Source organism: Oreochromis niloticus, linkage group LG19 (genome assembly GCF_001858045.2).
Source record: "Oreochromis niloticus isolate F11D_XX linkage group LG19, O_niloticus_UMD_NMBU, whole genome shotgun sequence".
Lineage (NCBI taxonomy): Eukaryota > Metazoa > Chordata > Actinopteri > Cichliformes > Cichlidae > Oreochromis > Oreochromis niloticus.
The window spans coordinates 15,893,585-15,917,673 of NC_031983.2; the positions used below are offsets into that span (position 1 = coordinate 15,893,585).

The window sequence follows — 24,089 nt, forward strand, 5'->3', positions numbered from 1 at the left end:
TAATTTATTATCTGTGCTTGTTACTTGAGACCTTACTTCTTAGCTTTTGTTACTGGTGACTTTGAGGCTGTATTTAGCTTCTTCCTTTTTTTTCCTTGTGTCTTGTATCTAGTTGTCTCTGTCATAATGTCTCCTCATGTCATGGTCAGTCTGACTTATCGCACCATTTTGGTTTGTATGTTTTCTTTTTTGTCTGCTCCCTTTTATCAGTTCCTGTCTTTACTTTTAAAGTTTCTGTTTCTGGCCATGTCGTTTAGTTTTACTTGCTTTCTCTGCCCTTTCCTATTTCCTGACTTACCTCAGCTCTGTTTTGTTCCCCACTTGTTTCACCTCCGTTCGTTACATTTTGTGTACATGTTGTCTCTGACTTTCTTTGTTGGCTCATCAGTATTATGGTGTTCTTACAGCACAGTTAGTCCCGTATCGGTATTTTAATCGATAACGCCAACATCTAACATGTTGGCATTAAGTTAATAAATGGAAAATTTTCTCTGAAAACATTTTTTAGAAGTATCTAAGTACATCACTGAAGAGTAAAGGAAGTGGTCATAGACTGGGTGTGATGTCTCTCTTATCTGAAATCACTTGACTATCAGTTCTTCTTTAAATTAAGCAGTTCAGAAAGAAGACTGTAGCAGAAGGTACTGAGAGAGTGTTGCTGGCTGTTTGTTCTTTTTCCATCTGGAGGACTAATTGACTAATTTGCCTGCAAGGTATGCAAACGCTTAATTTGGCTTGGAATTTACTTTCCTATGTCTTTACCTTTAGTTGGAATATTTTCAGGGTCTAAATCACTGTCCATCAGGAACAGTGTGTTTGACTTTTTGGCATTATCTGTATAAAAAAGGAAATTTCTTCAGTTTAACAGCTGCACAGGTTTTGGAAGCAGTGATGTCTTTAGGTGTACAGTAACGTGTTGACAAGTAGACGGCAGATTAACTGGTTTTGTCTCAGTATGTTTAGTGTTTTGATCAAATTCCGCCTCATGCAGTAACAACGTTTATAGTAATGTGTTTAACACAAACAAAAATGTAAATAATAAACACTTCAGCCCAAAAAACATAATAAATTTAAATTTAAATTGTTTTAAACTGTCTGCAAATGTGAGGATGGATATACTAAACTTTTGAACTTGTTTTATGTAGTTGGTGCTGTAGCGATGCTGGAAATCACGCTCAGCTCTAAATATGATGTAAAATGTGCATTGGTTATGAATGTTTTCTAACATAATGATGGTCTTTAAAATTGAAGCAAATACTATCAATCCATCCATTTTCTCCTTATCCAATTCAGGTCGCTCGGGGTCTGAAGCCTGTTAGTTATATATCAGTCTTATTCAGAACTGGGTGTATCTATGTTTTCTGTCATCATAACAAATTATGTTAGAACAATACCAGTTAAAATTATATTTATGTTTTCTATTTTGGTATGCTTTATTTCCCTCCAGCATCCCTGCCAACTTAATCCCTGACACTGAAGATGTCTGGAAACCAAAGCAACACAAGTGAAGACCATTGTCCCACCATTGTTGGCAGCAATAAATTGATCTTCCCTATTGGTGCAGGTTATGTCGCCAGCGTGACTGGAATCATCTTCAATTTGTTTGTGCTGATGGTTTTCTGCCTCCACAAGAAGGCCTGCACTGTGACTGAGATCTATTTGAGCAACCTGACTGGAACTCAGCTTCTTCTGGTGTGCGGTTTGCCCTTCTGGGCTGATAATGAAAGAGCCGACAATGACTGGCCTTTCAGTGAAAGCCTGTGCAAGCTGGTACAAGCTGTTATGAGTATGAGTGCATTTTGCAATATCTACTTTCTTGTTCTGGCTAGCTTAGATTGTTATGTGGCACTGGTGCACCCACTTTTCCATGAGTTGATGAGTAGGCCATTTAATGCCAAACTGGGATGTCTGTTTGTGTGGAGTTTTGGTTTGGTCTTTGCTTTCCCCAATTTCATCTACAATAAGTTAATATTCAACCCTCAGTCAAATCTTACTCACTGTTTACTTGCCTTAACTTCACTAGATCAATATCTGCTGTATGACGTGAGAGTCATAATATTCAACTTTATCATCCCTGTTATCATTATTTCGTTCTGCGCTGTCGGAATCACTCAAACTCTGAGAAAGAGGCGAATGGAGGGTTTAAACCCACAGAGAACAGAGCAGAAGACCACGACTCTCATCCTGGCAGTTCTGCTGGCATTCCTGATCTGCTGGGTGCCATTCCACGTGACAAAGTTACTACAAGTTCTCCGATACACTCACATTCTGAAATGTCACATCATATTGGTAATAATCGAAGAGTTATCTGTTTCCTTAATGTTCTTCAGCTGTGTCCTTAACCCCATTCTCTACGTCATTATTGGGAAAAGCTTCCGGAACAGGACAAAGGAATTCTTCAAGCTGTGAAAAAATCCTTAAAGGTTGAATAATTAAACTGGCAATTATTTATCCAAGCATCAGGAGCCTTTGCTTTCAGATATATATTCTTACATTGGCAGCGCAATGTGTGATCGCAGAGAGAAGTCTCTATAGCAGCTTCCGTAACTTAAAAAATATATTTTGCTAGAAGGTTTTTAAACTAAGTTGTCTGTTTGGGTTTGTTTGTTTTGTTTTTCATTATTATATGATTGTGTTTCTGCCACTGATGCATATCATCCAAATAGGATTATTGGGGTGTTTGGCAGTTCTGCAGCTACTGTATTATTACTTACTGTCAATAAATAAAAAAATTCAGTTTTACTCTCCTTGTGGCTTATTTATTCAAGCAAAGCACAACATAATTATGCTGTGTAAAATTGTGACACTTAATAAATTACATCATACATTTATGTATTTAACATAACTGTATTTAACCATTTTATTTAACTCTCAAAGAACATATGAACAGAAAATATAAACATGTAATAATTGTGTATTTTCTGTTTCTCATATGGGTCACCCCATCTCAAATCAACGTGGACCTTCTGCTCGATAATCTCTGAATTGAATAAAACTGTTATGACTCAAAGTTTCAAAATATATAATGAACATGAATGATTGCTGTGAATTTTTAGCCTCATACATCAAATTCATTTCAAGATACTGGCTATATTTTTAAAATAGTCCACTGGCAGACTTCCAGGCTTTTTTATCATGTTTCAACATAAATATCTTAAAAACTGTTAAAGACAAAAGCCTGAAAGTTTTTCCAGGTCTTTCCTGCAGACAAAATGAATCAGGATCTGTAGTTTGGATTAGACATGTCAAAAAAAGTCTCCTTCTTAATTAGTTCATGTTTTTCTGAGAAGTTTTCTTCTTCACCGTTGTCTTTTGGCTGCTCCCTTTAAGGGTCGCCATAATGGAAACCCAAATCAAAGTCTGTGTATTCCTGAGTCCAGAGGTTTTTTCTTCAGTCACCACTGCGGCTTAGATTTATTTGAGTAACTTGGCTTTAACTCATTTTGCTCCAGTGTGCTGTTTGTCCTGCTGGGCTGATTATATAACAGATGCTTTTCAGTGAAATCCTATGCAAAGTGTCATCAGCTGTTATCAACATGAATGTGCTCTGCAGCGTCTTCTTCCTTGTTCTGGTTGGCGCAGGTTCTGTGCTCTTAAAGATTCTTCAGCTGGCTAAAGGAAGGTTTCTCAGAATGATGTTTTGAGCTGGGATGTGTGTTTAATGATTTAATATGAAAAAAGGAACAATTATTTGTCTGTATGAGACAAACATTGGTGTATTTCTCTCTAATAATCTTACTGTATCAGGTCTAATTTAAATTCTTTATGTAACACTGTTTTTTTGTTTGTTTGTTTTTGAGTGATATCCAGACATGGCATGTTAAATTCATAGAAGTGATATTGGGGAGCTGTCAGTCGTGAGTAGTGATGTAGTGAGGTTTGAGTGCTCTTTGAGTGGTTTTCCAGTTGTTATACAGCCCATGCATTTATCTAAGAGCAGGTAGTGTACTGGTTTTCAGTAACAGAAAAGTTACACGCTTTTACTTTATTACTGGAACCTCATGATGCTTTTTCATATTTTCTGTCATATACTGTTACAGTGGCAAATACATTAAACGAGTCCATATTTAAAAGGCTGAGGTCTGCATATGTTGGAGTGATCCTGAGAGCTGGAAAGTCGTACTTCAGATTAATCTAAACCAGGGGCGATTCTAGGATCAGAGCTTTGGGGGTGCTGAGCACCCAGAGAGCTGCCCAGCCAGGCAAGATAAACTTTACACGTCACGATGAGACTTCTTCCCTGTCTCTGTCAGTCCCTGCATCCTTAAATGTCTCCAGTTGTCCCGAGTTCCCTCTGACTGTCTCCTTGGTGCATTTAAACCCCTGTTCCTCCCTGTCCTCGTCGTCTGTTGTCTTCATCTCCGTTATCAGTCATCATAATTTTACCATCTCTGTGCAAGTCTGCAAATTTCTTTATTAAATCATAAGATTCTTAAATTCATCAAGTCTCTCTCTGCCTGGGTCCTCGTCACGAAACATGACATCACCGTTTTGTACATTTTAACACAATTTAATCCCCACATTTGTGAAAGAAAAGCAAAACACTTTTTTGAAAAGTCTGTAACAAAACCATCAAATCTGATAAAGGTTATTTAAATGATGCTCATAGTGAGTAAGAAGTAAACTGAGTGCATGTTTTGGACAGAGATTCACTTTTAATGTGTATGTATAATATAATACAGATACATAAAAAACACTCCCAAAACAGAATAAATTATTACAAAATATTAATAAAAAACTATAAAAATGGAGGCAACTTTGCCTGTGGTAGAATGTATACAATGTATGAAAAAATCTTTACTGCAGATACTAATTTAACTAATTTAATAATACTAATTTTGTGTTGTAAGATTTATGAGTTTCATGCTTTCATAGTGGTACTTGGGAGAGCTTGACATTTTTATCAGGTGGTACACACTGTAAAAAGTTTGAGAAACACTGATAAGTGTATGTGTGATTAAGATTAAGGAACTGACCTCCCAGCCCATTGTTCCTTCAGTGGGCTGGTTTCAGTCATTATGCAAATGTACTGTTTATAAGTCAGCTGAGACTGAAGAAGTCACTTGGATGAGTGATGAAACATTTCTCCCACAAAACGCTACGTCCAGATGAACAGAATCAACTTTTGGAGAAGTGCATGTGTGCTTTTAGAAAACATTTAAAGCTTCAGTACAGAATCTTTGAAACAAGCTAGCTTAAAACAGTTTTAGAATATAAACAGAGCACTCTGCTTCTCTTTACAGCTCCTCATTCCACCAGGGCTCTGTTTGGTACTTTCTGATAGTGTGCAAATGTGATGTATGTACTGCGGCAGTCATACAGACAACTGGACGGTCCAAAAGTTGGCCTATCTATTACTGGCTGAGGTTTTAATAGAGTTGTGGCTGAACCACATAAAAATATATAATTAATTTTAATCTCCCCAATCAATGATAATATTATGTTGGAATGTTGTTAAAGAGGGTCAAAAATGTTTCAACCCAGTTTGTTTTGCAGATTCTGTATTGCAGCTTTAATATAGGGAGAACGCAACTTCCTGATTGTGTGAGTAAAATCAGGTTTTTTTCTCTTTGTCAGTTTAACAGTTTCTGTTTTGCCTGTCACTGTTCCCTGTCTGTTTTCTTACCTGGTTCTTCCTGACCTTGTACTTTCTCCTCACGTTCCCCTCTTTCCTCTCTCCCTCTTTGGACTGACAATCATACACAAATAGATTGTATTCAATTAGATGAAAAAATTACATTAATATGAAAAAAAAATTATTAAGATCACTAACGAAAAGTCCTCTCTCAGTGTACTTTCAACCAAAAGGCAAATAACCAAACCACATGAACATCTAATAAAAGATATAAATATTGAAACACTGATCCAACATTATTTTTAATTGATGGATCATTTGTTCTTACACTTTTACCTGAACACACACACACAACAGGAGTTATAAGGTTAATGGGCATTCAGTCACTTAGCTAGTTAGTATCCATTTCAAACAGGACAGTGGTAACAACAGCAGGCTACAGACAATTCTAAGTTTTAGATTTTAAATAGGCTGTATACATTTCAGTGGGAGCAACAGGGTGTCGCTGAATTTACTACAGTGTAGGACGGATGCTAGGGTAGCAAACATCATTGGAAAACACGTTTTCAACACTGCAGGTTACCTGGGTGTAAGGTTTTTCAGCTAAAAAGAAACATGACTCCTATCTAACTACATAAAGAGTAACTGAAGGTTAAATGCTGTTTTAATCCAGGCACTCCACCTCCACTCCGCTGCGTCTCAGCCACCATCGCTCTGGCAGCAACGACCCTAGAGCCAGAGCAGGGAAGAGCTGGAACAAACCATTTTGGGAGGGGGGAGAGGTTATCTATACTTTTGTTGTTAAAATGTTCCGTCTCAACCAAGTACTATATGCTTTTTATATTTTTAGTAGTGTGTCACACAAACAGCAAATATTGTCAAAAAAAAGTAAGAAATCTTTGGGGGTGCTTTGATTCGTTTGGGGGTGCTGAAGCACCCCCAAAAATGGGCTAAAATCGCCCCTGCTCTGAATTGAATAAAAATGTTATGAATCAAAATATATAATGAACATGAATGATTGCTGTGAATTTTTAGCCTCATACATCAAATTCATTTCAAGATACTGGCTATATTTTTAAAATAGTCCACTGGCAGACTTCCAGGCTTTTTTATCATGTTTCAACATAAATATCTTAAAAACTGTTAAAGACAAAAGCCTGAAAGTTTTTCCAGGTCTTTCCTGCAGACAAAATGAATCAGGATCTGTAGTTTGGATTAGACATGTCAAAAAAAGTCTCCTTCTTAATTAGTTCATGTTTTTCTGACAAGTTTTCTTCTTCACTGTTGTCTTTTGGCTGCTCCCTTTAAGGGTCGCCATAATGGAAACCCAAATCAAAGTCTGTGTATTCCTGAGTCCAGAGGTTTGGTCTTCAGTCACCACTGCGGCTTAGATTTATTTGAGTAACTTGGCTTTAACTCATTTTGCTCCAGTGTGCTGTTTGTCCTGCTGGGCTGATTATATAACAGATGCTTTTCAGTGAAATCCTATGCAAAGTGTCATCAGCTGTTATCAACATGAATGTGCTCTGCAGCGTCTTCTTCCTTGTTCTGGTTGGCGCAGGTTCTGTGCTCTTAAAGATTCTTCAGCTGGCTAAAGGAAGGTTTCTCAGAATGATGTTTTGAGCTGGGATGTGTGTTTAATGATTTAATATGATGAAAGGAACAATTATTTGTCTGAGTATGAGACAAACATTGGTGTATTTCTCTCTAATAATCTTACTGTATCAGGTCTAATTTAAATTCTTTATGTAACACTGTTTTTTTGTTTTTTTGTTTTTCGGTGATATCCAGACATGGCATGTTAAATTCATAGAAGTGATATTGGGGAGTTGTCAGTCAGTAGTGAGTAGTGATGTAGTGAGGTTTGAGTGCTCTTTGAGTGGTTTTCCAGTTGTTATACAGCCCATGCATTTATCTAAGAGCAGGTAGTGTACTGGTTTTCAGTAACAGAAAAGTTACACGCTTTTACTTTATTACTGGAACCTCATGATGCTTTTTCATATTTTCTGTTATATACTGTTACAGTGGCAAATACATTAAACGAGTCCATATTTAAAAGGCTGAGGTCTGCATATGTTGGAGTGATGCTGAAAGCTGGAAAGTCGTACTTCAGATTAATCTAAACACTCAGGTTCACATGTTTGATTTGCCAAAAGTTGAGTACTTGAGGCAAATGAGTGACTTTTCACTTGCCACACAAATGTGTTAAAAACTAAATATACATAAAAAAAGAGTAAAAAGTACTCAAAGTAAAAAGGCAAAAAGTAGCTCCTGATTCTAACTATTTTTGTAGAAAGGTAACAGAACCTTGTGCTAAATATACGTATATTAATATAATAATACAATAATATATTAGTACAACATTTGAATAACACAGAGTTAGTGTCATTTTGTTTGCTTTGCAGGATGTTTCACAAAATGAAACTACATTATTTATCAAAACACATCATTTACCAATCCAATATGTGATTAAAATTCTGACATGTAAGTTTTAAATTTGCAGTTTATCGAGCATCACTGAGCAGTCCTTACCTTTAAATCTAACCTCTTTTCTTTCTCAAATGTTGTGTCTGTCTCTCTACATCTTTCTCAGAGTAAAGTTATCTCTCACTCTTTCTCTCACTGTGAAAGACAGCAGCTGGGCCTTTAGCTAGCAACACACTGAGCGACACAGCATACACCATGATGGATGATGGATATCCTTGATAGGATCATCTCAGACACACAGCTCTGGCTGTAAGCACAGAAGCCCCAACCAGCTGATGTTTTAAATTTTGTTATTTGAGGAACAGTCAATCAGTGTTTTCCAATAGAGAAACACATTTTTTGTCCTCTGTGCAAGATGACTATGTTTCTGTCATTTACACATCTAATCCACATTTACAGTTAGGGTGGCTCTGTTGTATTACGTGAGTTTACAACATGTATGACTGCAACAATTGCAGCTTGCATCCATGCTCTAGGCCAGGGGTCGGCAACCCGCGGCTCCTCTTTAGTCTTTATTTTGCGGCTCCGGGTGGTTTGGGAAAATAAATTAGAGGTATTTAGCTGAAGTGTATTTTATTTGTGTTTAGTTCTTTTTTTAACTTGTAGTTCTAAATTGGAAGATTATTGTGATATTGAAATGTAAAAATAAAATTATATCTTATTATTTTTTTCATCGCTCAAAATAAGCGTCACACTCGCGGAAGCCGGTATACCCGCCGAAACGCCGTGCATGTATCGAGACTTTCAACCCCAGATAGGCCAATTATGGATCTTCGGATCCACATTATGTCGACAGCTGTTCTCCACCGTGAACTATGTTAAAAACAAACACTGCTCCCGCCTCACAGATGACAGCTTACAGTCCTGCGTAAAGATGAAAGCCCCGATTTGCAGACGCTGTGCGCCGAGGTTTGGGACCAGAAGTCTTATTGTAAACATATCACGGCAGACCCGACAATGCATGGACATGCTTTTCAGCATCTCTTTATTGACCACTTTTCACACACGGTTGCTGTACGCATAAAGCCGGCTGTAGCTTTTCAGCTCACAGCCCGACAACACAACAGCAGAGAGAGCACAGACTTTAAGGCGGCGAGGCGCGATTGCGGGTGCCGCTCAGGTGCGTCTGACTCCCATGCAGCGGCACTGCAGACCACGCCCCGCCACACACATTAACCAGATAAAACACATATTTAGGCAGAATTTTGCAAATATCTATGTTGGGGTTTTTTTTAGCGGCATAGTGCTTTTTTTCCAATTACTTTTTAAAAGTCAGGTCAAGGCTCCAAACGCCCAAAGGCGATATAAGGGTGGCTGCTCACAACAGTTTTTGTTTGCTACATGGATCATTTTAGTTCAGCTGGGTGTCTTTCCTTTTGTTATATTTCTTTAAGAGTTCAAAATGTGTTAATTACATAAATAAAATGTAATTTTCTCTGTAGCACTTCATGGATTTCATAAGCAACACACCTTAGTTGTTCTGTGGATTCTTTTAAAAAGCAGTTAAAGACCTTTCTGTTCAAACAAGCCTTTTGTTGATCTACGTATTTTATATTCTTTACATTATTTACATTTGATCTTTTACATTGTGTATAATGTCTATTGGTTGTATTGTTTATTTTAATATTTGTGTACAGCGCTTTGTGACTGCCTGTCTGTGAAAAGCGCTTAATAAATAAACTTTACTTACTTACTTTAGTTGTCCGCACAAAGCACAAAAAACAATGTATACAGTGTTATCTTCATTTTAGATTTCAAAAAGTATTTGCGGCTCCCAGTGTTTTCTTTTGCGTGGAAACCGGGTCCAAATGGCTCTTTGGGTGTTAAAGGTTGCTGACCCCTGCTCTTGGCAAAGGACAGACAGGTCAGTGATTTGAAAAAATGGAAAAAAATGAAAATATAAAAAGTATTCAAAAAGAAAAAACAAAAGAGAAAAAAAGTGAGTTCTACTTCATTTAATTATTGTAAACAAACAGTGTCAGCTGACAGTTTTATTGCTTCTTGTCAAAGAATCTAAATTTTGTTTTCTTCAACTTATTGTATGAAGTATTTATTCTACTCATGTCCTTTGCAGCAGTTATGTCTAGGATTATTTAATTACATTAAGGGGGGGGGGCATTTAATATTGAATCAATATCTACTTTTATGCATAATGTTTCATCGTCTGTTTTGAGGTTTTTCATGAATTTGTTGGAGAGTAATTTAAATCTCTGCTCTTCGTTTTTGAAAGGTAGTTTTGTTTATAGTTTTGTTTGGTGTGGTATTATATCCCTGTGATTCTTCTATACATTTATTGTAATTTGCAAGGCTTATTTTGTACTTATCTTAGCGTCTTTTACCTTATAATATAAACACACCTTGAGGTGACTGTTTTTGTGATTTGACACCATTCAAATAAAATTTTTATTTAACTGAATATTTTCTGCTAATTGTGTGAATTCTTTATAATTTATTATCTGTGCTTGTTACTTGAGACCTTACTTCTTAGCTTTTGTTACTGGTGACTTTGAGGCTGTATTTACCTTCAACCTTTTTTTCCTTGTGTCTCGTATCTACTTGTCTCTGTCATTATGTCTCCTCGTGTCGTGCTCAGTCTGTCTTATCGCACTATTTTGGTTTGTATGTATTCTGTTTTTTCTGCTCCCTTTCATCACTTCCTGTCTTTACCTTTAAAGTTTCCGGCCATTATGTTTAGTTTTACTTGCTTTCTCTGCCCTTTCCTATTTCCTGACTTACCTCAGCTCTGTTCTGTTCCCCACCTGTTTCATCTCTGTTTGTCACATTTTGTGTGCATGTTGTCTCTGACTTTCTTTGTTGGATCATCAGTATTATGGTGTTCTTACAGCAGAGTAAGTACCGTATTGGTATTTTAATCGATAACGCCAACATCTAACATGTTGGCGTTATGTTTATAGATGGAAAATTTTCTCTGGGTGTCCGTAATGGGGGCATTTTTGTTTATAAAATGAACCCTGACAAAATATATTTAGAAATAACTAAGTACATCACTGAAGAGTAAAGGAAGTGGTCATAGACTGGGTGTGATGTCTCTCTTATCTGAAATCACTTGACTATCAGTTCTTCTTTAAATTAAGCAGTTCAGAAAGAAGACTGTAGCAGAAGGTACTGAGAGAGTGGAGCTGGCTCTTTGTTCTTTTTCCATCTGGAGGACTAATTGACTAATTTGCCTGCAAGGTATGTATATTCTTAATTTGGCTTGGAATTTACTTTCCTATGTCTTTACCTTTGTTCTCTGTAGTTGGAATATTTGCAAGTTCTAAATCACTGTCCATCAGGAACAGTGTTTTTGACTTTTTCACATTATCTGTAAAAAAAAGGAAATTTCTTCAGTTTAACAGCTGCACGTGTTTTGTGATGTTTTTACGTGTACAGTAACGTGTCAACAAGTAGACGGCAGATTAACTGATTTTGTCTCAGCATGTTTAGTGTTTTGATAAAATTCAGCATCGTGCAGTAAGAAGATTTATAGTAATGTATTTAACACAAATGAAAATGTATATAATGAAGACTTGACTTCCCCACACAAACAAACCTAAATAAATTTACATTTAAATTGTTTTAAATTGTATAAACCTGTGAACTTGTTTTATGTAGCTGGTGCTGTAGCGATGACTCTATGATGCTGGAAAGCACACTCAGCTCTAAATATGATGTAAAATGTGCATTGGTTATGCATGTTTTCTATAATGATGATGGTCTTTAAAAATGAATCAGATACTATCAATCCATCCATTTTCTTCTGCTTATCCAATTCAGGTTGCTCGGGGTCTGAAGCCTGTTAGTTATATATCAGTCTTATTCAGAATTGGGTGTATCTATGTTTTCTGTCATCATAACAAATTATGTTAGAACAATAGCAGTTAAAAAGATATTTATGTTTTCTATTTTGGTATCCTTTATTTCACTCCAGCGTCCCTGCCAACTTGATTCCTGATACTGAAGATGTCTGGAAACCAAAGCAACACAAGTGAAGACCATTGTGATTTCGACGATAGTTTAATCTTCACTCTGGTTCCACCCTACATCCTGGTCATCAGCGTGCTTGGAATCATCTTTAATGTGTTTGTGCTGATGGTTTTCTGCCTCCACAAGAAGGCCTGCACAGTGGCTGAGATATACCTGAGCAACTTGGCTGGAGCTGATCTTGCTCTGGTGTGCTGTTTGCCCTTCTGGGCTGAATATGCAAGAAAGAGATACGACTGGCGTTTCGGTGAAAGCCTGTGCAAATTGTCATCAGCTGTTATATCCATGAATCCGTTCTGCAGTATTTACTTCCTTGTTATGGTTAGCATAGATCGTTATGTGGCACTGGTGCACCCGCTTTCCCATGAGAGGATATGCAGACCATTTTATGCCAAACTGGGATGTCTGTTTGTGTGGGTTTTTGGCTTGGTCTTTGCTCTCCCCATATTCATCTACAGGAAGTTAGAATTCAACTCTCAGTCAAATCTTACTCACTGTTTACCTGACTTCACTTCACTAGATCAATATCTGATGTATGACGTGAGACCCATAATATTCAACTTTATCATCCCTGTTATCATTATTTTGTTCTGCACTGTCAAAATTATTCAAGATCTGAGAAAGAGGCGAATGGAGGGTTTAAACCCACAGAGAACAGAGCAGAAGGCCACCACTCTCATCCTGGCAGTTCTGCTGGCATTCCTGATCTGCTGGGTGCCATGCCACGTAACAAAGATACTAGATGTGCTCCAATACACTCACATTCTGAAATGTCACATCACACTGATCATCTTCCATCAGGTCTCTGTGCACTTTGCCTTCTTCAACAGTGTCCTTAACCCCATTCTGTACATCATTATTGGAAAAAGCTTCCAGAACAGAACAAAGGAATTCTTCAAACAGTTAACTGGCAATTATTTATCCGAGCATTAGGAGCCTTTGTGTTCAGATATATATTCTTACATTAGCAGCGTAATGTGTGATCTTAGAGAGAAGACGCTATAGCAGCTTCCATAACTTAAAAAAACATACACTGTAAAAAAAAAAAATTGTAATATAAAAGTATTTTTACTGTGTATTTTACAGTTTTGTACTGTTTTTCTAGAATATCATTAGATTTACATAAATAGACTTTGATTTTACATTTCAAATGTAAAATAACATAAAATTACTGTAAATGTAATAAAACATAATTTTCCTGTTTGTTAAACATATTTGTCTGTACATATGCATATTTAGATTGTTAAAATACATTCACTAATGTATCATAATTTCACAAATATTTGTCCGTTATTTGAAAGATTGAACTGTTAAATTCAAATGTAATACTATGGAAAAATATATAAAATGATTCTTATAAACTTTTTTTACATCAAAGAATGTTATATAGGGCGATCGTGGCTCAAGAGTTGGCACTTACTCTTGTAATCAGAAGGTTGCCGGTTCGAGCCCCGGCTCGGACAGTCTCGGTCGTTGTGTCCTTGGGCAAGACACTTCACCTACCGCCTACTGGTGTTGGCCAGAGGGGCCGATGGCGCGATATGGCAGCTTCGCCTCTGTCAGTCTGCCCCAGGGCAGCTGTGGCTACAACTGTAGTTTGCCTCCACCAGTGTGTGAATGTGAGAGTGAATGAATAGTGGAATTGTAAAGCGCTTTGAGGGTCTCGAAAAGCGCTATATAAATGCAATCCATTATTATTTAAACCAACTGTTAACTGTATATTTCTGTACATTTAAGTATTATTATTCAAATTGCCGCATTCACTGACCTTGTTTATAGGTAATTTCATTGTTTAATCACATTAAAATGTTCCTAATTTAATGTTTAAAAGCACTTGAAAAAGGCAAAATCCCATGTAAAATTAGGGGAACAAACTGTATTGTCATTACTGAAAATAACCGTATTTTTATGAGAAAGTTATTTTCTGTTATTTTATGGTATTATTTTGGCGCCCCAGCTGCCGGAATATTACTGTTTTTTTAGGATTTTTTTTTTTTACAGTGTAGTCTGCGAGAAGGTTTTTAAACTAAGTGTCTGTTTGGGTTTTTGATTATTATATGATTGTGTTTCTGCCACTGATGCATATCATCCATATAGGATTATTGGGGTCGTGGCTATCATACTAGGTGACTTACCTGGGAGCAGAGTGTGTAAATCTATGTGTCACCTGCATAAAGCTGACAGCTACCATCTGGGCAACTGACGGGCACCACTGTTTTGTTGTTTGGTTTTTGTTTGTTTTTTTAAATTTCTTCTTTTCGAGATTTCTTCTTCTACATTCTTGTACATGCAAATAGTGTTTGGCTATCTGCAGCTACTGTATTATTACTTATTGTCAATGAATGAAAAAATTCAGTTCTACTCACTGTGTGACTTATTTATTCAAACAAATCACAGCATAATTATGCTGTGTAAGCAAAATTGTGACAGTTTATTAAATTGCATTATACATTTATGTATTTAACTCTCAAAGAACATATGAACAGAAAATATAAACATGTAATAATTGTGTATTTTCTGTTTCTCATATGGGTCACCCCATCTCAAATCAACGTGGACCTTCTGCTCGATAATCTCTGAATTGAATAAAAATGTTACGACTCAAAGTTTCAAAATGTATAATGAACATAAATGATTGCTGTGAAACTTTACCCTTATATATCAAATTCATTTCAAGATTCTGACTATATTTTTAAAATAGTCCACTGGCAGACTTCCAGGCTTTTTTGTCATGTTTCACCATAAATATCTTAAAAACTGTTAAAGACAAAAGCCTAAAAAGTTTTTTGCAGGTCTTTCCTGCAGACAAAATGAATCAGGATCTGTAGTTTGGATTAGACATGTCAATAAAAGTCTCCTTCTTAATTAGCTCATGTTTTTACATTTTCTTCTTCACCGTTGTCTTTTGGCTGCTCCCTTGAAGGGTCGCCAATGGAAACCCAAATCAAAGTCTGTGTATTCCTGATTTAAATTTGCAGTTTATCGAGCATCACTGAGCAGTCCTTACCTTTAAATCTAACCTCTTTTCTTTCTCAAATGTCGTGCCTGTCTTCCTACATCTTCCTCAGAGTAAAGTTATCTCTCACTCTTTCTCTCCCTGTGAAATACAGCAGCTGGGCCTTTAGCTAGCAACACACTGTGCAACACAGCATACAAACAGTTGGTGTGTTCGCTGTGTTGAGCTGATAGAATTTAAAATTACCTGGCACTTTAAAAGAAGAACTTCACTTATGTGAAAATAAAGTCAATATTTCGAGATTAAGATCGAATATGGATTTTTAGAAAAAGGTCTAAATATGGAGATTACTGTTTTTGTTTTAAGACAAACTGTCATGGCTGCCATACCCTCTAAAAACGCCATGTTTAGTTTGTTAGTGAGACAAATCGATCAGCCGCCTTGCGATACATCTTTATTGCACGAGGCTGTGACCATCAATAACTTTGCATCTTTCCATTACAAGCCATTTCCTTCTGTGCAAATCTACTCTTGCTGTAAATTATAAATCCTGTAAATAAAAATAAAATAAAAATTGTTATGAACGCTTTCTAAACTGATGATGGCCTTTAAAATTAGGACATATATATATTAATAAAAATAATGTTGGTCACTGAAGAATGATTGCTGTGAAGTGCCATATATATGATCATCTAACAAAACTATACCAACATCCACCTATGTATTAACTCAAAAGAAAAAGACAGAGTTATACAGAAAATGTCAACAACAAAATTATCACTCTATCAACACTTGTTTACCACCAGAGCTGACCGCACTGCACTGCAGATCATTCACACCTCACTTTTTATCAGAGTACACTCAAACCCTGTCATTTCCTGGCAATACTGGTGATGATCTGATAACAAGCATGCCACAGTTTAGAGAATGAAAAACAGGTCTCGCCTATTATAAATATAATTTATACATACATAAATATATAAGTGATATGCGCCTACACATTGCTTTTTAAAGGAATACCCTCAAACACTGTTATATAGAAATATATATATCAATATAAATAAATGTTGGCTGTCATCTTAAGTACCAAAGGAACAACTAATCTTCTGGGATCTGTTGCAGAAATTCATTTTTTGCATTTGCAACCATTTTCATGTGCAATGGTGCTCCTGTTTATGAGTGTATATATGTGTGGTGTGCTGTGTGAGCTTCTGGGCTGATAGCAGATGGTCTTTCAGTGATATCCTATGCAAAGTGTCATCAGCTGTTATCAACACCAATGCATTCTGCAGAATATACTTCCTTGTTTTTGTTAGCACAGATCATTATGTTGCACTGGTGCACCTGCTTTCCTATGAGAGGAAGAGTAGGGCATTTTACACCAAACTGGGATGTCTGTTTGTGTGGGGTCTTTGCTCTTTCTGCATTCATCTACATGAAGTTCAAAATTCACCCTCACTTACTGAATGCACATTTAACCTCATAAAAGATCCATATCTAATGATGGAGAGGATGATGATTATTTTAGTTTCATCATCCCTGTTATCATTATTTCCTTCTGCACAGCATTATTCAACTTGTGAGAAACAGTCTAGCAGCGGGTTTTAAACTCAGAGAATTAAGCAGCTGTCTTGATTTGTGGGTTTTCTTGGCTTATCTTGTGTCTTCTTCTTATAAGTGAGCATTTTAGTTTGCTTTTCATTGCTGTTCTTGAGCTTTAGTTTTAATTATTATTTTAGGCTGAGTTTTGTTAGTGTTCCTGTGATTATTATTGCGTTTCTGGGTGCTGTCAGAAATATCACTCCTTCTAGCATTGTAAAGTCTGTGTCTTAGTGTTAGGTTTTTCCCTGTTTTGTTCCTTCCTTTTTTTAAATTTAGGTAGTCTTTGGCCTTTTGTGGTCTATATTTTGTTTAACTACCCCTTTGACTCTGGATTCTGCTCTGTCTCCAGCTGTGCTGAATCGCCATGATTACTTTGTGTGTATTTAAAGCCTCTGTCGTCCATCTGTCTAGTTCCTAGTGTGTTTTCTCCTCCTGGTGCTATTTGGACTTTCTAAGCCTTTGTTTGGATCCGTTCTTTTGGACTTGAGTCAGCTGCAATGAAGCTCACATTTGTTTCTTCAAGTCTCCAGTAGTCTGCATTTGGGGCAACACTTTTTCCCAGCCTCATACAGTAATTTCATTTGCATGAATATATTCATGCAAATGTATTCATGCAAACACACACACATATAATAAACTCTTCAGGAATTTAAATTCTAATTTTTAAGTGGCTGCAAAGGTGAGAATATGTATACTCATGAGAAGAAGTTTCAGGTGATTGTTGGTGTGAAAATGACACTATGAATTGTAAAGTGCTCTTAGTACGGAAGCTAGATAAGATCTCTATAACTTATGTATCCTGTAAAATACTCAAACAACGTTATTTCCTGGAAAAAATGATCGTAATATGAAAGTAAGTATTTTAGAGTTTAAAGAACTTGCATAATGTTGATAATCCAAAAGTATCTGTTTCATGATTCACACTAAAATCTGCTTGGTTTTTAGCATATATTCTTTTTTGCATTTGCAGCCATTTTCATGTGCAGTTGTGCTCCTGTTTACAAGTGTGGTGATCACGCTGTGGGCAGGGACACAGCTGAACCCATGTAACCTATGATCCACCAACCTGTCACTGACTAAAACTAGATAATGAAAAGGTTTGTTAGCTCTGCAAAAACAAACATCACTTCATAACTACACTATCAAATCACAGAGCTTGGATTTTGCCGCTGCTTTTTAAAAATTATTATTTTGATTCAGCCTCTTTTGAAACTAATTGAAATATGAGCATTTTAATTGAATGCTAATTGAATTATGAGTATTTTGTACTGAATATCAGTGTTACTTAAATGGACGTGCATCTCTGCATCTCCAGAGTAACAACATAGTAACGACAATATGCCAGAAAAGTGACAGTTGGCTTCAAACTTAAAATGATATCTTATCTGTTTTCCTGTCCTCTTTTTTTTTGTTTAGAATCCCATCCAAATTTAGCACTGTGACAATATCTGGAAACCAAAACAACACAAATGACGAAGTCCTGATATAATTAGCTTGATGTTGACGGTTTCCAGTGTACATGCTGGTCATCAGTGTGCTTGGAATCATCTTTAAGGGATTTTTGTTGGGGTTTTTTGCATTTTTGCTAATGGTATTCTGTGTAAGAAATGGCTATGACTGGCTTTTCAGTGAAATCCTACGCATAGTGTCATCAGCGGTTATCTGCATGAATGCATTCTGCAGCATCTAAGTCCTCATTTTCCTCAGCATAGATCCTTATATGGCACTGCTGCACAGACTTTACCCGGAGCGAATGAGTAGCCTACTGGGGTCTTGACTTGATTATTGCTCACCATGCATTCATCTACAGGAAGTTACAATTTCTCAGTTAGAGAGAACATTAGAAATAAAAGAGAAATGTACAGTATTAGTCAAGCTCTTAAAAAAGCAGGCCAGTTTAACTGTTTACAAATTGAGAAGTCCACCACCAACCTGGCATTTATCCTGGTGTTCCTAATCCACTGGGTGCCATTTCACAAGAGCAGGATACTAGATTTACTCCAAGACATTCACATTCTCGAGTGTCACATTGTGCAGGTCATCTTCTAACTCTGCCTTCTTCTACTGTGTCTTTAACTCCATTCTCTATGTTAGTGTAGGAAAACCCTTCCAGAAAAGAGCTGAGAAACTCATCCACCAATTTAATAAATAAAGCATCCAACTTTATGTCCTCAAATGCACACACTGAATTGCAGTATTGAGATATTTTAGGTTAAGTTAAGTATCTAAGATTTGGAAACATGCTGTCATTGTTCCAGTTGCTAAGGGCAGTTCACCTAAAGTACTGAATGATCTTAGGCCTGTGGCTCTGACTTCTGTAGTGTTGAAGTCATTCGAGAAGATGATTAAGAAGGAGATTTTAATGCATGCTGAACACCATCTTGACCCCTTCCAGTTCATCTATAGAGCAGGGAGAGGTGTGGAGGATGCTGTTGTCACACTCCTGCATTTCTTGAATAAGCATTTCAAGGTCCCTCACACCCATGCAAGATTATTATTTGCTGACTTTTCATCGGCATCCAACACAATTGAACCCTTCTTACTTGCTCACAGGCTTTACAGTCATTTTACGCTTTGTGCTAGTCTGATTGGCTGCCTGACAGACTTTCTGACCAATAGGTCACAATGAGGGTGAATCATGTATTTTCTGACGTGCTCTCCTCCTCTACTGGATCTTCCCAGGGTTGCTGCTTCTCAGCCCTTCTGTTCATTCTGTACACAAAAGAGTGTTGCAGTAATTTTTCTAACAGGCACATCCTGAAGTTTGCTGATGACACAGTGATCATCAGTCTTCTTGTGGGGGACGAGTCAGGCCATGGGAAGGTTGTAGATGATTTTGTTGGTTGGTGTGATGAGTCCTTCCTTTCACTAAATGTGTCAAAAACTAAAGACATGATTATTGATTTTAGGAAGTCCTTTTATAGCTCTTCACCTACTATCATTAAGGCTGCTGATATTGGAATTGTGGAGAGTTATAAATATTTAGGTGTGGTACTTGACCATAAACTGTGTTTTGAATCTCATGCTGATGCCACTACTAGTTCAACAAAGACTGTTCTTTTTAAGGAAAATTTGATACTTTAATGTCTCATCTGAGATGGTGTCTTTGTGAAACTTTATTGAATCTGTGATGTCTATTTGTATCGCTGCCTGAATCGGTAACCTGACGGTGAAGAATAAGAATCGGTTGGGACTTCTGGAAAAAACTCCTGGCAAAATTTCAGGGTGCTGGTAAGATGGACTTTTGGCCATTTACAACAAAAATTTCCGTAGGAATGCTCATTCTGTTGTTAATTGTTTGAACCATCCACTTCACAGTGAGTTTGAGTTGTTGCCTTCTGCCCGCCGTTTTAGAGTACCTTTGAGGAAGAGCAAAAGACTCCAGGTTTCTTTTATCCCTACTGCATCCCATCTCCTTAATGGCAAATAACTGTCCTGTGACTTTCTATTACTATTATGTCATTATTATTTTATATTATTGTTTTGTTTACTTTTATGTTGCCTGCTGCTAAACTAAAGTAATTTCCCCTTGTGGGAAAATAAAGAATTTGAATTGAATTGAATTGAATTGAACTGAATTGAAAGCATTTGATAAAATATCATTTAAAAATACCTCAGTGACACTGTTTCACACGTTCTAATGAAACACTGTCAGGGTGCACTCCATCAAAGGCTTCATGAGTTACTAAACCACTAAAGTATATCTGCAAGGCCATCAGTGTCTTATATGACATCTCTAACTTTTGTTTAATAGCATCAAAGAAACACTAATAGAAAATCAGTGTAATGTAAATATATTACATATCATAAGCCTAATTTAATCTCATGCAGGCCAAATAAACAAAGGTACTGTTAATGGTACAGCTTCATAAATACCAATAATTTTGGATTTAATTAAATTTACATAGTTGTTCATAGTCAATGTACTTACAATATTTAAAAGTATTTTCTCTTTCAGGTTGAAACTATAGGAAAGCTGATGAAATGCCGACAATGAGGTTTTGCTTTGTTGGCTTTTTTTTAAGCAGAAGAAAATATCATCACCTGAAATAAAGGTAGATTTAAGTTACTGCATTTGGATTTGTTTCTCTGGAAACATGACAGTATGTTAAGAAATGAAAGTTTAAATATGTAGAAATTTCAAACAAACAGAAAGCAAGGGATGGCACAGAGTTATCTTATCTATAAGGCCTGAGTTCTGAATCACTATAAATAAAGACAGAGTCAGACAGAGTGTGAGAGAGTTCAACACACCCCCCCTTTCCTGATCCCACAGTGTGCTTGAAAATGTAAATACATTGTAAATTGTCAGCAGCAGCATGTTTAAAGACAACTTTGGAACTCTTGTGGACACGTCAATGATTTTTGAGAAAACACTACAAAAATAAATAGTGCAAACTGCTACACTATTGAGGCTCAAAAGTGCCAAAATTAAATGAATATTATTAAATAAATTTTTTAAAAAAAACCTGTTTATGAATGCAGATGAAAGTGATAATGACCAAACCATTGTCACAAGAGGCACGCCAAATGAGCAGTGTAAAGTGGTCGTTAAACTGAGTCAGGAAGGTGCCTTATTTAAAGAGTGGAGCCAAAGCGATATATAAAGTAGTAGACGTCAAAAACACCAGGGATATTAGAAGTAAGAAGTAAGACAAGGTTAGTCATCAGATCAGGCAAAATTAAAGGCCAAAAGTTGACAAGCACGTTGACTGAGGACAAAAAGATTGTCCTTGGACTTATTTCTGGTGTGCCGACAGCTATTACAGCTGAGCAGACCAAAGAAAATATAGCAGTCTCTATGGTAACCAAGGCACAGCGCTTAAAGACAAGCGGAAATAGAGATTAATGTGACAGTTTAGCTGTAATGCTAAAGTGTGAGAGGGGGGGGGGACACAAGCAATGTTTTCGAAGGGTATATGAGCTATGCACTTAGACATTATACATCCCCAGAGGTTTTAAGTGCCAAAATTATATTAAGGGCACATTGCTGCTGTGTGTAAAGGAAAACAAAGTTAAAGTGCTACAACTGTGGAGGACAACGCAGCTCAGATTACTGTGGCTGTGAGGCATGTACTGGAGCAGTAGTGAAAAAAAAATCTCAGACAATCAGTGAAAAGAGCGTCCATGCAGTCACACTTAATGAGATCAACATTTAACTATACAGCTTATATGTCAGCATCACATTTAAAACTGTTTAAAGCTACTGGAAACTTCTCCACTGGCAGCTGTATAGGTGGATATTGGATAAATGCCACTTAAAATTGGGAGTTAAGTTTCAGCTTACATATTAGTTCAAAGTCCAGGGGCATAATGAGAAGCAAAGGCAATCTTGCTGTAGTGCTGGGAGTGTCGTAAAATTAACTTTATAAGTTTTGGATGGGTTTCAAAAGTAACAGGAAAGTCCAATCATACTTCTGTTCAGTCCATAGCAAATGAGATGGTTCAATGAACCCGAACTGGGGATGCACAGTGTCATTCCTCAGCTCCAAATAACTATTAATAAACAAATGAAAAAATTGAGAATATACATGGTGTAGCTATAATGTAACATTTACAATGGGTAAATGAAAACAATCAAAAGAAGTAGTATTGCAAAAGTTATTATATCGGAAAGTTTATCAGCACTTCAAGGTTCAAGGTTACTTTATCTTCATTTGGATGTTTCCATATGTACATGACAATGTAGCAGCACAGTAGGGCAGAATAGTGCTGGTGGAATTAATGAGGTATGAAGTTCACCAGTCTAACAGTCTTCTTGGGAAGAAGCTGCAATTGAACCTTGTTGTTTTGGCCTTGATAATCCACCTCCTACCAAAACCCACATAGTAAAATGGTTTATGGGCTGCTTGAATGGAAAGGACTTTGGTACGAGTGATCGTCTAGGTGGCTTCTTTTGCTTTCAGCAGTGACTTTTTTGTCAACAGAATACCAGTATAGTGCCAGGTGCTGATGGAGAAAGCAAGTGTACACTTAACTACATACCTTTAGATTGAGGCAGTCTGCCACAGCCTTCTGTGTCACTCCTCCTCCTCAAGTCCATAACAACCTAGTTTTTAAAACCTTGATGTTTCCCTAACTGGTCCCACTAGATTTTCCACTTCATCTGGGTACATCAATCAATTCATTTTCTCCCCACTAAATTGTGAGATATACTAAAACATTCCAATATGTATATATATATACATATGTGTATATATATATGTTCAAGTTCAAGTTCAAGGTTCTATATTTGTCACATGCATAGTTATACAAGTATAACACACAGTGAAATGTATCCTGACACGCTCCTCGACATGTGCAAAAAAAAAGGGGGGGGGGGGTAGAAGAATGACATTATAAATATAGATATATATATATATAGTATATACATTGGGTGAATGTGCAGTAGTAGCAGCAAGCAGGTGAATTCTGTACATTAATATGAATAGACATCTGACTATTTTACAGAATGGACAATATAAACATATTTAAAGTTAAAGGAATTGAGTGTCTGGAGGACAGTCTCAGTCAATTATAGATGATGTGAGAGGGCGGGTGTGTGGGGGGGGTTTAGGGCCTGGCTTGAGGATAGAAGCTCTTCTTGAGTCTCTCTGTCCTTGCCCGGATGATGCGGAACCTTCTACCAGATTGTAGAAGTTGGAACAGTTTGTTGCCAGGATGGGACGGGTCCTTCAGTATCTGCGTTGCTCTAGTCCGGCATCTCCTGGTGTAGATGTCCTGAAGCGGGGGGAGAGCAATCCTGCAGCAGCGTTCTGCTGTACGAATCACTCTCTGGAGAGCTTTTTGGTCCTTCACACAGCTGTTCCCAAACCACGATGTCATGTTCTGTGTGAGGATGCTCTCCACAGCGCCTGTATAGAAGATCCTGAGGATCTTTGGAGAGACCCTGAACTTCCTCAGTTGTCCTAGGTGATACAGGCGCTGCCTAGCCTTTTTGGTCTGGACCTGAATGTGGGCAGCCCATGTCAGGTCTGAGGAGATGTGGACACCAAGATACTTAAAGGACTGCACCCTCTCCACTGGAGCTCCATTAATGATAATGGGCTTGTAGTCTCTGTGTATATATATATAGTCTCTATGTATATATATATATATATATATATATATATGTGTGTATATATATATATACACATATATATATATACACACTGGTAGGATTTCTGATATCCAGAAATCCTACCAGTGGCTGGACAAAGCTGGACTGAAAGACAGCACAGAGGCACTAATCATGGCAGCACAAGAACAAGCTCTGAGCACAAGATCCATAGAGGCTGGGGTCTATCACACCAGGCAAGACCCCAGGTGCAGGCTGTGTAAAGATGCCCTAGAGACAATCCAGCACATAACAGCAGGGTGCAAGATGCTAGCAGGCAAGGCATACATGGAACGCCATAACCAAGTGGCCGGCATAGTGTACAGGAACATCTGTGCCGAGTATAACCTGGAAGTCCCGAGGTCAAAATGGGAGATGCCCCCAAGGGT

General features: G+C 37.2%; 1 protein-coding gene across 1 annotated transcript; it reads left to right on the forward strand.

Moving 5' to 3' along the window:
* Window positions 1–11,188: 11,188 nt before the first annotated feature.
* Window positions 11,189–12,979, forward strand: LOC100690006 (B2 bradykinin receptor-like). The gene is made up of 2 exons (XM_003442845.4): window positions 11,189–11,257; window positions 11,994–12,979. The coding sequence occupies exon 2, from the start codon at window positions 12,026–12,028 to the stop codon at window positions 12,977–12,979; it is 954 nt and encodes a 317-aa protein (XP_003442893.1). The 5' UTR covers window positions 11,189–11,257; window positions 11,994–12,025.
* Window positions 12,980–24,089: the final 11,110 nt, after the last annotated feature.